Source organism: Melospiza melodia, chromosome 12 (assembly GCF_035770615.1).
Source record: "Melospiza melodia melodia isolate bMelMel2 chromosome 12, bMelMel2.pri, whole genome shotgun sequence".
NCBI classification, from domain to species: Eukaryota; Metazoa; Chordata; class Aves; order Passeriformes; family Passerellidae; genus Melospiza; species Melospiza melodia.
In genome coordinates, this window is record NC_086205.1 from 7,531,151 (window position 1) to 7,546,011 (window position 14,861).

A 14,861-nucleotide genomic window follows, 5' to 3' on the forward strand; every position below is an offset into this window, starting at 1 on the left:
CAGGGCAATGTGAGTGTACACAAACCCCTTCCCCAAGCCCAGCCCACCCCCTTTCTGAAATTACCTTTCAAGACTGAATAAGAATGCAGAGACTTTAGGACAAACAAATCCATCAATCATTTATTTCTCTCTCTGACACCACTTCTGACTGTGACAGATGCCACAACCAACACTGCTGAAGTCCTCATACATTTCCAGCAAGACCCAGGGAGAGACCAGCAGCCATCTCAAACTGCACAGCAAAGCTCAGAGGGTGCTTGCTGACTGCCCCTGCAGCAGCACTGCCTGCTGCCATGTGAATTCCCCTCACTGGTGCCTTTAACCACACATTTGCTGGTGTCACCTGTCACTGTCATATTTTCTGAAAGATCTCTTTGCCCAGGGAAGGTGAGAAGTCTCAGAGAAAAATGAAAACAATATTATCTCATTTGCTTCTGCTGTGTTTTGCTGCTCTGGAATATGGTTTGGACATTGTTTACCAACAGGTTCTTGTTTCAATTGTTTTTACTTATTGGCCAATCAGGGGCCAAGCTGTGTCAGACTCTGAAGAGAGAGTCATGAGTTTTTGAGTAGTATCTTTTAGCCTTCTGTCTGTATCCTTTCTCTATTCTTTAGTATAGTTTAGAATAGCATTCTTTAATATAACATAATATCATAAAATAATAAATTACCCTTCTAAGAACATGGAGTCATTCACATAATTTCCTCCCTTCAATGGGGGTTTCTGAAAATGCCACAGTCACCAACAGCTCTGGACCCCAGGCCCAGCAAGCACCATCAGCTGGAAGACCTGAAACACATCTTTTAAGGCTGCTTCTCTGCTCCCACTGCAGCAAATTCCTCCCCAAGCTGGACACTGCTGCTCTCTGCCAGCATCCTCTCACAGCTGGAATTCTGTTAAGGAGATTGTGGAGGGCACCCTCAGAACACAGGAATTAGTGACAAGGCAACTGATCCCCAGTGATATGGGAAGCATAAAAAGAGAGATGGGTAATGGGATGAGAGCTGGAAACTCCATAAAGGCACACAGCGTTTCACCAAAAGCTCTCCAGCAGTGATCTAGTACTTGTGCACAGCAGTCAAGGCACATGTGAAAACAAGGTAAATCATATTTTTGTTCAGTCAGTCAGTTGTGCAGACTTGTGCAGTTGGTTCTCCAACATCTGTATTGCACCATTTAATCATTACTTTGCATTCCCATGCAGTAAAAATAATTTCCATCATCAAGCTCATCTATTCAAAGGTGACCAGGAGAAAGTTTAGTAGTAACTGGAATTTCTGAAAAATATCTGGAAATTATGCACTCAGAAATTAAAAATATATACCAATCTGCATGTTCTCTAATCATTACTTAAGTCATTGATCCACATCTTAACAATTTAGGGATAGATACACACATGCCTACACAGTCAGGGAAGGTGGCACCTGAGATTGTTTAAAGCTGACAGTGTCCTGTATCTCTGGGATACTTCCCCTAGCACCACCAGAAGCAAAAGACAACCACTGTGATTTTATAGAACAGCTCCACTGAGGATGAAGTTGTGGCTTGATGGCAAAGACACATTGAAATACTTCTACACACTCAGGTATCAGAAGCCACTCAGCCATGTTAACTCCACCTGAGCTTCCCAGCAGGGCTGTGCTGCAAACCACACTGCCCTTTGCTGAGTCCTCCCTCACCTGTGCAAAGCAGTCTTAATCCAGCTTTTTCTATGTCCTCTATGGACACAGTTCAAAGGATGCAATTTTCCCATTCTGACCAGCCTCCCTTGCTCAATGAAGCCTTTCACTACATTGATATTGAAACATAAACCAACATGGTCTGCAAGGTGAGGACTTGGACTTGATGATCCTGATGGTCCATTCCAGGTGACACCATCACCAGTGAACTCCTTCAACATATCACCAACATTCCCAAGGGCAGTCCATCAAACATTTAGCACTGCCCAGTCTTTTTGCAACCTCTGACTGTGCAGCCATGCATCATGGTGACCCCCAAGGGTGATCCCTCACCGTTTCAAAGCTGCCTTTGTGCATCAGGTCAATGGGAGGCCTGAAGAGATCTGCCAGCGTTGTCAGCTTCTTGTCCACGGCCCCTCCGTTGCGGAGCTCCTGCTCCTGCCGGACTGCACGGCCCCAGGAGGAAAGGGACACAGTTAGACACACACACACTCACCAGGGGCATCCACCACTGCCTAAATGCCCAAACACACAGCTGAAATGGCCAAACACACAGCTGAAATGGCCAAACACACAGCTGAAATGCCCAAACACACACCTGCTGGGGTGAAACCCTCTCCAGCTCCCAGGAGGTTTGGGGAGAACAGGGCTAGGGCAGCTAAGGAGTGCAAATCCCAGGATAACTCTTCCCAGGGTCAGTCCCACTGAACAAGATTGGCTGGTGTGTATGGGAGAACCTCCCTGTCTCAACTTTGTATCTTAATAAACTTGAAGGGTCACATACCAATATTTGAAAACAAAGGAGCCAAAAGAGCCACGACTTGTCCCAGTGATGCTTTTAAATGGGAAACTGAGCTAGATTGTAGCAATGTAACTTTTTAAAGGATATTTCTATTGTAGTGTTGCCATTAGTTGGCTGTGGGGCAATCCCCCAGCAAAGAAACAAAGAAACAGATTTAGTTTAGGTAGACAACTCTCTTTGGATGTTTCTTTTAAAGTAGTATCAATTTTCTTTTAAAGAGTATCAATTCCATCTGAAATAATACCAAACACATTTCCAACACAGACAGGACCATGGACAATAAAGGTAAATCACAGCAGACACACGATGTACTTTATAGAACCAGGCCAGCTGAAATGGGCAATAACAATCCCATGGCCACAACTTTTCCAGTGTGGAAGGAGCTGTCAATGGGCCAAAGCATAAAACCCATGCTTGAGGAGACACACAGGGAATGAAGCATCCCTGTGGAGCAGCCCTAGGAGCCAGGAGATAATCTGGAATTTCATGTCCAGGGCTGCTTTTCCAGACACAGCCAGACAGTGATGTCCACCTGTCAAGTTCTGCCAAAAAACATGATAAGGTTTCACCATAAATCTTTGCAGTGTATCTCTCACATGTTGGGCATCTCTAAATGTCTGAAGAGTGGAATCACAGGGTGGTTTGGTTTGGAAGACCCTAAAGATCAGCCATGGGCTGGAACACCCTCTGCTAGTCCAGGCTGGAAGATGGTGACAAAAAATTTAAGGGTATTGATTATGTACATGGAACATTTCACTTCCAAAGCTGCCAGTGATTTCAATACTTGTTGTGTTCATCATTACTGGAAAAGGGGAAAGAAAGTAACTATCAACACCTCTTTTCAGTCTGGCAGCCAACCCCTAACTGTGTGGGAACATGGTCCATGGACCCCAGTGACAGGATGAGGAAACAGCTTCAGGTCACACCAGGGGAGGCTGAGATTGGATATTAGTGACAATTTCTTCATGGAAAGGGTTGGCCAGCCCTGGCAGGGGTTTAACAGACATGTGGATGTGGCACCTGGGGACATGGGGCAGTGGTGGCCTTGGCAGTGCTGGGAGAACAGCTGAACTCAGTCTAAGACTTTTCCAACTTTCCTGGTTCTGTGGTTATACCTCAGGAATGTTCCAGCAACATCAGCACGACAGCCATAACCCAGATGTGAAACACCTGGTGCTGTGCTGTCGCAGAATCTCATTCTGTGACACTTCCTGGATGAAACAACAGCCATGCTCTGGCATCTGGAGATTCTGTGCATGAACAGCCAAGGGCAAACAGCAACTAAAGCCACAAGAACTTCCTGCTCAAGGAGGAAGACTCAGGGCTACTCCAATGTAATTCAAGTGCCAGAATGTCCACTGCCTAGGCAAGGAAAATATCCAGTGGATTTATTTAATTTCTGCCCGAGTGCTAAGATTCTTCTCCCTTTTCAGTTCCCTCTAGAGAAGAAAAAGGGGTTTTTTTGAGAGTTAGCAACACCAAAGCAGACAGAATATACTGTGATAATCATAATTCTACGATTCTATACTTCTAATAATGTACCCTGCTACACAATTGGCAATTTAAAAATGTTTCAACAACTGAAAGCTGTCCTAGCCTACAACAGGAATGATTTTGTCATCTTATTTACATCAAAAGAAATAAAATAAAATAAAATAAAATAAAATAAAATAAAATAAAATAAAATAAAATAAAATAAAATAAAATAAAATAAAATAAAATAAAATAAAATAAAATAAAATAAAATAAAATAAAATATCAGGCTTGCTGATCTGTAGACACTTACTGGTTTCTGTCTGAAAATCCCGAAAGCCATCGAATATTGAGCGAGCAGGTCTGCGTCTTTTAGGAGCTTTAAAAAAAGTAAAGAATTAATTGAAAAGTATATTATCAAAATAAATACATATTAGTACATTCCATCACATGTGTAGGAGAAATAGGAACCCCAAGCAGGGACTCTGTGGGAGTAGAGGTCATTGGGAAGGGTTGGAGATGGATGGAAGTAGGCAGAAGGTAATTTGTAAATTCCATTCCCTAGCACATCCTCCCTCCAGCAAACCTTAGCCCAGAAACAAAACATGAATCCAAATACAGAGAGGATTAAAGCCCCTTCTGATGGGCTTGCCAAGACCCTTCAGCATGGAGTGGCAGTGCTGTCACAGCATCATCTTGTCACAATTCCAGCCAAGATTTTACCCAAGGCCTTCAAGGGGATGAAAAATTTCCAAAGATTAAACTCCATGAGAATTTTTTTTTTTTTTAATGAAGAAACATATTGTTTTTTCTACAATGCATTTCTACTTTTTTCTAAACACTTATCCTGATCCTGTCCCAGCTTCTTGGCTGGACTGACCAGCCAGACTCTTCCAGTAGATCCAGCATTGCTGTTTGCAAGGAAACCTTCAGAACTGATTATCTGCACAGAGAGCCCAGGATGGGATCAGAAACAGTGTCCTCAAGTCCCACTAAAATCCTAAGGTACAGCACAAGCACTGCACTTAGAAGGAAAACAGAACTGCCTGTCAAGATTATTGCAGCCACTTATCTCCTTTCCCATCAACTGAAAGACAGAACTTTCAAAGCCCAATTGCTACAAGACATAATAAATAAAAAACAAATTAAAGTAAGATAAATAGAACCTATACCCAGTGGAAATGTGATGAAACAGCCAATCATGGAAAAAGAAAGCAAGCCTGAACAAGGGATGTGCAGGAAATAACACCTCTCAACTCCAGGGAGTAAGGTCTCCCTCACTCTGAGTGCTCAGGCACAAGCCAACCTCAGAACAATTTAAACTCAGCTGGAACAGGAGCTGAAGGAGCACTGGAGCAAAAGCAGCATGTCCCTGCCAGCAGCACAGGTGAAGAGGCTCTCAGCAACCCAGGAGGATCCTTTGTACTCAATGATGGGATCCATGTACCCAGCAGGGCACAAACACACAGGGTCACCTCTTCAGCTGGAAAAAACCTGAGCTTATCCAACCATTCAGTATGACCCTTAAAAACAGAAACTGCCACCTCCCCTGCTGTAAGGCTACAGCTGAGACCAATTATCTCTTCAGGTTCAGCTCCTCTGCCAGACTGCTCTGTGCCAGGAACACAAATGGCACTGCTGGATCACAGAGTGCCAGGAGGGAACCACTGACCCAGGGCAGTGACAGTGTCACTGAGATCAGTGTGGAACAGGTAGGTATGAGAACACCAAGTGTTAGGATCAGCAGATCTGAATCCCAATAACCCACAGAAGTGAACAGATCTTTGTCAAAAACACTGTTGGGAGACAGGAAAAAGTGCAGAGAGCTCCTCTATCTTCAGAGAGGCATCAGCAGGGCATCCTCTTCTGGATGCACATTTCCTGCTGCAGGACTGACCACCCCTGCTACTAAACTCCCCACTTCCAAAATCCAGGTAGGATGGGAAGTGCAAGGATTAGATAAACACAGTGTGTCCTTGTTTTCATGTCACTGCATCTTATGGTTGAGACTTTCAAAGTCCAGCTTCACTGCTGCTGACAAGGTGGCATTTCAGCAGCAAGGGGAATGTCATGAAATTACACCAATGAAGCTCACAGAAGTGCAAAAACACTTCAAGGAAAGCAGATACTTTGTACATCATTCCCTTTTTGCCCAAGTGCAAATTAAGTTTTTCAAATTGTTGTTACTTTATGCATCTCACATCAGGAAGTAGAAGTTAAGTTAATCCATTTTAGTGATTCATATTCTGTCTAAGGAATAAACACTTCCTGATGGGACTGGGGACTGAAGCATATTAAAGGAGTCAAAATTGTCCAGCTCCCAAAACAGACAGGAAAAAAAATTGCTAGAAGCACTAAAACTAGAAAAGCTAATACTGCTATTTGTATTTTGCAAATACAGCAAAAAGGGAAGTGGTGTGCACCTGTACTGCCTGGCATTGTGTGCTCCCTCTGAACCACCCTCAGCTTGTGCATCCTGGCTAAACACCTCTCTGAGGCTGAAAAACAGTCAAGAAAAATCAGTTCCAGGGTACACCTGAAACTTGGCCTCCTTCCCCTTTCTACTAAATGATAGGAAGGAGCATTTCCCATGGTGTGAGACCACTGCAGGGACAAGCACTTGCACAGCCTTCCTTGGTGAAAAGGGCAAAGCTCTCAATCCATCTGACATGGCAAAGGCCAGCCCAGAAATGACCTGCTCCACATGAGAAGGACAGAGACAAGAGCAAATGAAAGAGTAAATTAAATTCCTGCATGAGAAATGGAGAAGGGTATGGGCAATCACAGAGTTCAGCCCTTCTTTCTGATCTGTCATCTCAACAATTTGTCCTCTTCAGTTTCACTTGTCAGCCAAGGCTTCATCCTCCATCCCATTTCCACAGCAGTACCCCACAGTTCTGGGCCCCCAGATGTATACTTAATTAAGTTAATTGGCTGCCACCTCACAAAGTCTCATGAAGCAAGATTTAACAAATTAGTACCTCTGGGAATAAAGCATCTCTTGTGTGTGAGATTTTTAATACTACTGGTGTTATTTCTTCTTATTAAACAAGTTTTGATTTTTTTAGGCACTTAGCTCACCTCAAGTTAAAGAAAACAGAAACAAAATAAGAACACAAGCCTACCTCCAAACAAGGGCTCAGGCTCTACTAAGATTTCCTGCTTTTGAGGAATTGGAGCTCGTACTTCATCCCTATCAAGGAAGAAGAAACAAAAGAAAAATCAGAGAGATGATAATATTCCAAGTACTGTACAAACCACATCTCATTATGCTCCAAGGCTCCTGCAACTCAAACCAGTTAAAGATGCTGCTGTACCACTGCAGAGAATGAAGAGGTTTGGGATTAAGTGGGTTCTCAAGGGAGAATCTGTTCCCACTCATGACCTGGTACCCTGTGCACTGAGAGCTGCCATGGATAACTTTTGATAAAACATCACACAAACCCCTGAGTGACTTGATCCCAAGCTTTGCCAATCTGTATTTAAACATTTTTTTGTTCTTGAATAACTTTGTTAGAACTTGGAAGTGTTTAAAACCTTACCAAAAGATGTTAAATAATCCACTTACCATCCTACTTTCCTTGCTAGCTACATAGAAAAAAATATTATCTTCCTGATTACCAGCTTTTGTCTGTCAGAAGACTTTTTGCTTCCACCTGAAAGTGACAGCTCTCTCTTTCCCAGAAGGAGGAACACCAGGTCAAGATGGCCATTCCCCCCATTTCTGAAGCAGTTCTTGGCTTACATAACTGGGCTCCCTCACATGTCAACAGCTCAGTCAGTTATACTTGCAGACACTCACAGGTAATCCAAAACAACAATTAGGAGAAGAGAGGAAATCACCAAGAAATCACTGTGACAACAGTGTGGTCACCTGGCCCATGGATTTTTGTGCAGAAGGATTTATCCATTGCTACATCCTGTCAGTGAACTCCCTCTTCCTCCAGACTTCCAAGGTATGAAGAGTGCACTCTGCAGCTTTTGAACATGCAGCTTTCAAAAGGTAACTCAGGATGTCAGCAGGACATCCTTGCTCTTACCCTCCACATCTTTGATGCTCTGTGCAGCTAGTTACTCTCCACTTGCACATTTACTGTTCTCTCCTCCTAGGAGGAACACTGAGCTGATCAGCACCTGGAGGGTGTTGAGTATAAAAAAGAAAGTATTCCAAGAAAAATTTGGAGTCACTGATGTGCCAGAAGTTGTCTAGAAATAAGAACACTAACCTATATACCTATTTTAACTTTGTTAAAGGCTCAAGTAGGAAGGCACCTCACATCAGCTATAAAGCACTAAAAGAATTATTTAAATTTAAATTTACACATGTGCTTCAGAAGTATGAGAGGCAAGGATTTTCCTTTATAAGTCAGCTGTCTTTTTCCTGGAGTGGAAGATTTTCATAAGTACAAAAGCCTGGCTTGTATTTAATTTACCATATTTAATGAATGTGATTTATACCACTCAAGATATTCCCTTTATGTAAGGCAGTCACAATAATAGGCAGCACTGAGATTCTCTGATATGCTTAAGTGGAAATTCTCTTCCTTTTGCAGGCACCTGATGTGTCAGAGACTGGTGAAGGTGCTGATTCCTCTGCATACTGGTGTACAGGCATGGCTTTCCAGTGCCAAACTGGTTAAACCACTACAATAAAACCCTCACAAGTCAGACTCTTCTCCCAGGTAAGGAGAGACAAGAGGAGACAAAATGGCCTCAAGCTGTGCCAGGGGAGGTTTATGTCAGATATTATGGCAAATTTCTTCACAGAAAAGGGTTGTAAAGCACTGCACAGGCTGCCCAGGGCAGTGGTGGAGTCACAATAAACATATGGATGTGGCACCTGGGGACATGATTTAGTGGTGGTGGTGCTGGGTTGATGGCTGGACTTAATAATCTTTTCCAACCTTAAATTCTATGAATTTATGAAATGGGACTAAGGTGGCTGCGTTTATAAGAACCAAACCAAGAGAACTCTCTCACTGCCAAATTAGTGCAAAGCGAGATTGCTGAAGCATTTAAAAATGAGACTCTCTTATTACTGGATCCTTACTTTAACAACTTGGGCTCTGTTTGTAAATAACAGCAGGTGAGAGCTCCAGAAAACTTCTGAAGTGCAAGAGACTCACAAAGCAGAACACTGGAGCAATGAACTGACCAAGAGCAAAGCAGTGTGCAATGCTGTGCTGAGGAGGGGCAGCTGCCTGGTTGGCTGTGCTTTGCACAGTGCCATCTCAGTGCCATCAGAGGGCCAGGCTGGCTGGCACAGCCGTGCCCAGGGTACGTACTCAGGGTGTGGGCGGGCAGCAGACACGGCTGCAGAGCTGGTGCTGGGCTCCTCTGCTATGCCCCCTCCATCCAGGAACATGGTGACAGCCATCTCCAGGTTGTTGTTGCAGGCTTCCAGCATGTGCTTCCCCACGCTTTCACTGGCACCTGCAATGCCAAAGGGAAAGAAATCACAACGTGTGGTTATTAATTGGTGTGGTGTGGTGAGGGTTTCTAGGATGAGGTGAGAGGTGAGAACTGACTTCAAGCTCTTAGAAGGCTGATATATTATATTATATTATATTATATTATATTATATTATATTATATTATATTATATTATATTATATTATATTATATTATATTATATTATATTATATTATATTATATTATATTATATTATATTATGTTATGTTATGTTATGTTATATTGTGTTATATTATACTGTATTGTATTCCATTCCATTGTATTACATGGTATTATATTATATTATATTATATTATATTATATTATATTATATTATATTATATTATATTATATTATATTATATTATATTATATTATATTATATTATATTATATTATATTATATTACATTATATTGTGTTATATTATACTGTATTGTATTCCATTCCATTGTATTACATTGTATTCCATTGTATTGTATTATATTATATTCCATTGTATTACATTATATTATATTGTTATATTATACAGTATTGTACTCCATTCTATTGTATTCCATTATATTCCATTATATTCCATTATATTATATTATATTATATTATATTATATTATATTATATTATATTATATTATATTATATTATATTATATTATATTATATTATATTATATTATATTATATTATATTACATTACATTATATTACATTACATCATATCATATCATATCCATTATTTTACACTGTATTACATTATATTACATTGTATTACACTGCATTACACTGTATTGTATTGCATTATATTGTATTACATTATATTAAAAGAAAATGATCTATTAAAACTATACCAAAGAAAGAGAAAGGAGACATCAGAAGGTTAGAAAAGAATGAATAATAAAAACACAGTGACTGACCAGAGTCCTGACACAGCTGGACTGGGATTGGTTATTAAGCAAAAACAATTTACATGGAACTAATTAAAGATGCACCTGTTGGTAAGCAACTTCTAAACCACATTGCAAGCAATCAGATAATTATTGTTTATATTTCTTTGCTGAGGCTTTTCAGGAGAAAACTCCTAGCTGAGGGATTTTTCATAAAATATAACAGTAACAACAGCATTTTGACTGGAAGTGCCCAGAACAGCTTTCTCTCTCAAAGCATTAATAATTAGGAGGAACAGTTCATCAGCTGCCATTTATCCCTGAAGCACAACTGTGAAACGTGCACAGCTCGGGGGGAAGGGGATCTTGCAGTCAGGACTGCCAGGCTTCTTCCTGTCAGCAACTGAAAACCTACAGGAAACCATCTGAGGGCTTTGAGCACCATGGGGGTTTTCTTCTGGAGGTCAGACATTTTCAGACATGAGTCCAGAGGAGACCAGCAAGGTGCTGTGAGGGCTGGAGCCAGGCTGGGAGAGCTGGGGGTGCTCACCTGGAGAAGAGAAGGCTCCAGGGAGACTTTAGAACCTCTTGCAAGTGCCTAAAGGGGCTCCAGGAGAGCTGGAGAGGGACTGGGGACAAAGCATGGAGGGACAGGCAAGGACAATGGCTGCGCACTGACAGAGGGCAGGGTTAGATGGGATACTGGGGAGAAATCCTTCCCTGGGAGAAAATAGAGGAACCCTCTAATTCTGTGGATCACAGGGTGCCCAGAGAAGCTGTGGCTGCCCCTGAATCCCTGGAAGTGTCTTGGAGCACCCTGGGACAGTGGAGGTGTCCCTGACCATCACAGCAGGTAGAACAAGATGAGTTTTAAGGTCCCTTCCATGCCAAGCCATTCCAAGATTCTATGGATTTTCCAAGCAGGCAGACAGAAAGAAAAATGAAAACCTGACTTAACATTTTAACAGGAAGAATATTAAATCAGCTGCTAAAATTTTTTTATCCACTTGTAACAGACATTTAGAGAGGGAAGAAAAGACACTCTGATTTACTGATTCTGCTGAAAGACAAAATCAAACCAGCAGAAGTTCAGTTTATATAAGAAGGGGGAAAAAAAGCAGCCAAGAGGGAGAAAGTAACACTTTTCTACAGAGTTCTTTGAATAATGACTAACATTTATTCAAATCACAGAATCATGGAATGGTTTGGGGTGGAAGAGAACTTAAAGCTCATCCTGTTCTACACCCTTGCCATGGGCAGGAACACCTTCCACTACCCCAGGCTGCTTCAGGCCCTGTCCAGACTGGCTTTGAACACCTAAAGTGCAACTAATCCCAGTTTTAAAAAATGCTCAGGATGAAGCAACAGTTCCTAACATCACCTGTAAATCTTTCCTCAGAGGATGAGCCTCTGTGTGCCAACTTCTCCCCAAAAACCATCCCATCAGCAGGAGCTCCCTCAGGAGAAGCTCTCCTACATCCCAATTCTTTACAGCACCTTCTCCCTAGGTGGTGGACTGCCCAAGAGCTTCTTTTCCTTTGGAAAGGCTGGTAGAGAGGAAGAGTGCTAAAATGCAGCTGAACCAGTCTGGGAGCAGCTTTGGGATCTGCAGGAATTGTTCCTAAGTTCACAGCAAGTCACCAAAATGACAACACTTTGCCCAAAAACAGACTCACAGACAATATCAGTCTGGGCAAAACACATTCAGATATTTCTCAGATTTTCAGGGAAAGACTCAAGAAGCTCTGGTTTGAGCACAGAATACATTCTGAAACTGTGGAGATCAAGCAGTTCTAAATAACCTGCACATCAAACCACGGAGAAAGCCAAACTGACTGAGGGAACAGGTTTCCCAAAACACCCAACCTGCCACAACAAGCACACTGGGATGACAGGCAGCTGTGCTTTTAAGACCTTAACTGAGCTGAAGAAAGTGCAAAATAAAAACTAGTGATACCCCAAAAAAACAATGAGAAGTTCAGGTTCTTCACTCAAACGATTTTTTGGCATTTTCAGCATTTTTCAATGTTAACTGTAGCAATGAAACCACACAGACCCCACTCTGCACCTCCCTGCAGAGTCATGCAAAGAGTCATTTGCAAGAACTGGGAGAAAAATGATAATTCAACCCTCTGTTATTAAAAGAGACACTGACACAGCAAGTGCCTTCACTGATTTCTCCTTATCATTCCTGAGGAAAGTGCCAGTATTTGAAGCTTTCAGTCATTTCAGAAACAGAAATTTCTAAATATTTGTTAAGTTTCAAAGCAAATTTCACAAATATCCCATAATTTCCTTGAGGAAGACTGACGCCTTGAGAGGCCACCTAGAACAGAGGCTGGGCAGAGTTAAAGGAATAAAGTAGGGATTTATTTAAAGGCCTTCAGAGGCTACACTGTGAGCAGTACAAGAGCCTGGCTGTGGGTACACCCAAGATGGATCCAGGGTCACAAGTTTTCACACTTCTGTAAGTTTTGGTCCATTTCCATATTGGGGTTAATTGTCCAATTACAGCCTCAGGTTATGCAGTCCCATTCTCTCAGCCTGCTCTGCTCAATTCACTGCTGTTTGTACTTCTGGGCTTGAAGCTGCAATGGTGTCCTTGGTTCCAGGGCTGGAAAAGGATTGTTTTGTCTGACTAAACTGTGAGGAGAACTTGCTAACACTTCACGTGAAGTTCAGAGTTATACACTAATGCAGAACAGAATCTGGAAAATGTGAAAACTGAAACTTGAGGCAGCAAGACACAGAGGAGTTACATCCTGTTAGCAGTACTCTCCTGGATGAGAGCACCAAAGAAACACAATTCTGCCACCAGGATCAAAGAAAAGCATCAGGGACTATTTCTCCTCATCCCTGATGCTGGAGATGATTCCCTCAGCCTTTCCCCACAGACAGGAGTGACTGGAAACACAACTCTGAGCTGAAAAAGCTACTGACACAAAGCACTGAGGTGTGAGCACCTGTCACACCACAGGCAAGCTCCACACACTCCTAGATGCAACCTTAAATTCTGTTCAAGGTAAAAACAAAACTTCAAAACTCCACTTAACAGAGGATGGTTGAAGCCCAGCAGGGTATTTCTTTTTTGGTTTTGAAAGCATAGAGGGGTTCTCTTATGTTCAGCATGAAATATGTGTCTAAACATAAAAGGTGTCAGGAGGAGGAAAGCAGCACAGCTCTGCCTGTTCTGGGTCAGGTTTTAGCAAATATCTCACACATAGGCACATACTACTGATATATAATTCCTGGATGTTCTTTTTCTTCAAAAGGTTTATTCTATAAAGATTCTGTAGGAATAGCTGAGAGATCAATAATTTCCCTGCTAGCATCCTGTCGAGGATCTGAGTGTGTCCAAGTACACGGACACATTCTGAAACGGAGCTGGTGTGGACAACGGAATTAGAGCAGTTTCATTTCCCTTTGGCTGTTTAGTTGACACATCTTATGAACCCCTCCCGCAGCATCTGACACGCACAGCCACCAGCCAGGGGTAACTCCGGCGAAGCAGATTAAACACAAAGTGGGTCAAGAGCTCCGAGCACACAGCGCGAAGCAGGAGCTGTCACCTGACGCGAACTTCACGGAAAAGCCACCAGCTCTCCCCGTTCCCGACTCGAACGGCCCGCGTTGTGGGATATTTCTGCTTTCTCACAGGCGGGCTCGGAGCTCCGCTCCCGGGTCTGAGTCACCGGCGGGAGCGGGAAGCGGCAGCCGGGGCGGAGCGCGGCCGGGAGGGACGGAGGGAAGGGGCAGGAGGGAGCAGGACACGCACCCGCGCCACCGGGACAACCGAGGAGCCTCCGAGCCGCCGCTCAAAGGGAGGCGAGATCTCCGCCGCGCAGGGAGCGGGGCCGGGCCCGGGGCGCGCCCCGGCACCGCCGGCGCCCCGCGGGAGGCGCTCTGAGGGCAGGGGCAGCGCGCCCGGAACCGCTCCGCCTCGGCCCGCGCCTCCCGCCCCCGGCCCGCCGGCGGTGAGGGCCGGGCGGGACCCTCCCGCGTGAGCCCCGCGGCCTCGGCGCGCCCCGCGCCCCGAACTCACCGGTGATGGCGGTGAACTGCTGGACCAGCGCCCTCAGCGCCGCGGCGCCCGCCGAGCCCCCGGGCGCCGCCATCTTGCCGCCGCCGCACCACAACACACGCGCCGCCGGCCGGCGCGCGCTGCGCATGCGCGGGGCCCGCCGCGCGCGCGCCCCTTCCCCCGCCCGCCGCCAACCGAGGGGCGGGAATGGGGCTCGGTTGCCGTGGTAACAAGCCACGCCCCTCCGGTCGCGCGGGAGGCGGGAGTTGCCGTGGCAACGCCCTCCTTTCCCCCCCCACACCCCCCCGCTGCCTCAGCGGCTTTCCTTGGGAATGCCCCCGGAATTCCCGACCCGCCGCTTCCAGCGGGGCACACGGGCCTGACGGGCGGAGCGGCACTGCCAGGACGGACACGCACCCGGGTTCCCACGCGGATTTACCCCATCACAGAGGCCCATGGCGCAGCGAGAGGCTGGGCAGGCGGCGGGCCGGGTGCTGTGAGCAGGGGGACACGCAGGAACAGCCCGGATCACCGGCACAGGCCGGGGGTGACCCGCTGT

The 14,861-nt window shown here is 44.5% G+C and overlaps 1 protein-coding gene across 1 annotated transcript in view; it reads right to left on the reverse strand.

The window, feature by feature from the left end:
- UBXN7 (UBX domain protein 7) overlaps nucleotides 1–14,396 on the reverse strand; it is a 29,143-nt gene extending 14,747 nt beyond the window's left edge. Inside the window, exons 1-5 of the mRNA XM_063166627.1 lie at nucleotides 14,324–14,396; nucleotides 9,241–9,388; nucleotides 7,081–7,148; nucleotides 4,269–4,334; nucleotides 2,014–2,126 (exon numbers count right to left, since the gene is read on the reverse strand). Coding sequence (XP_063022697.1) covers nucleotides 2,014–2,126; nucleotides 4,269–4,334; nucleotides 7,081–7,148; nucleotides 9,241–9,388; nucleotides 14,324–14,396 — 468 coding nt within the window. The remainder of the gene's footprint in view (nucleotides 1–2,013; nucleotides 2,127–4,268; nucleotides 4,335–7,080; nucleotides 7,149–9,240; nucleotides 9,389–14,323) is intronic.
- Nucleotides 14,397–14,861: the final 465 nt, after the last annotated feature.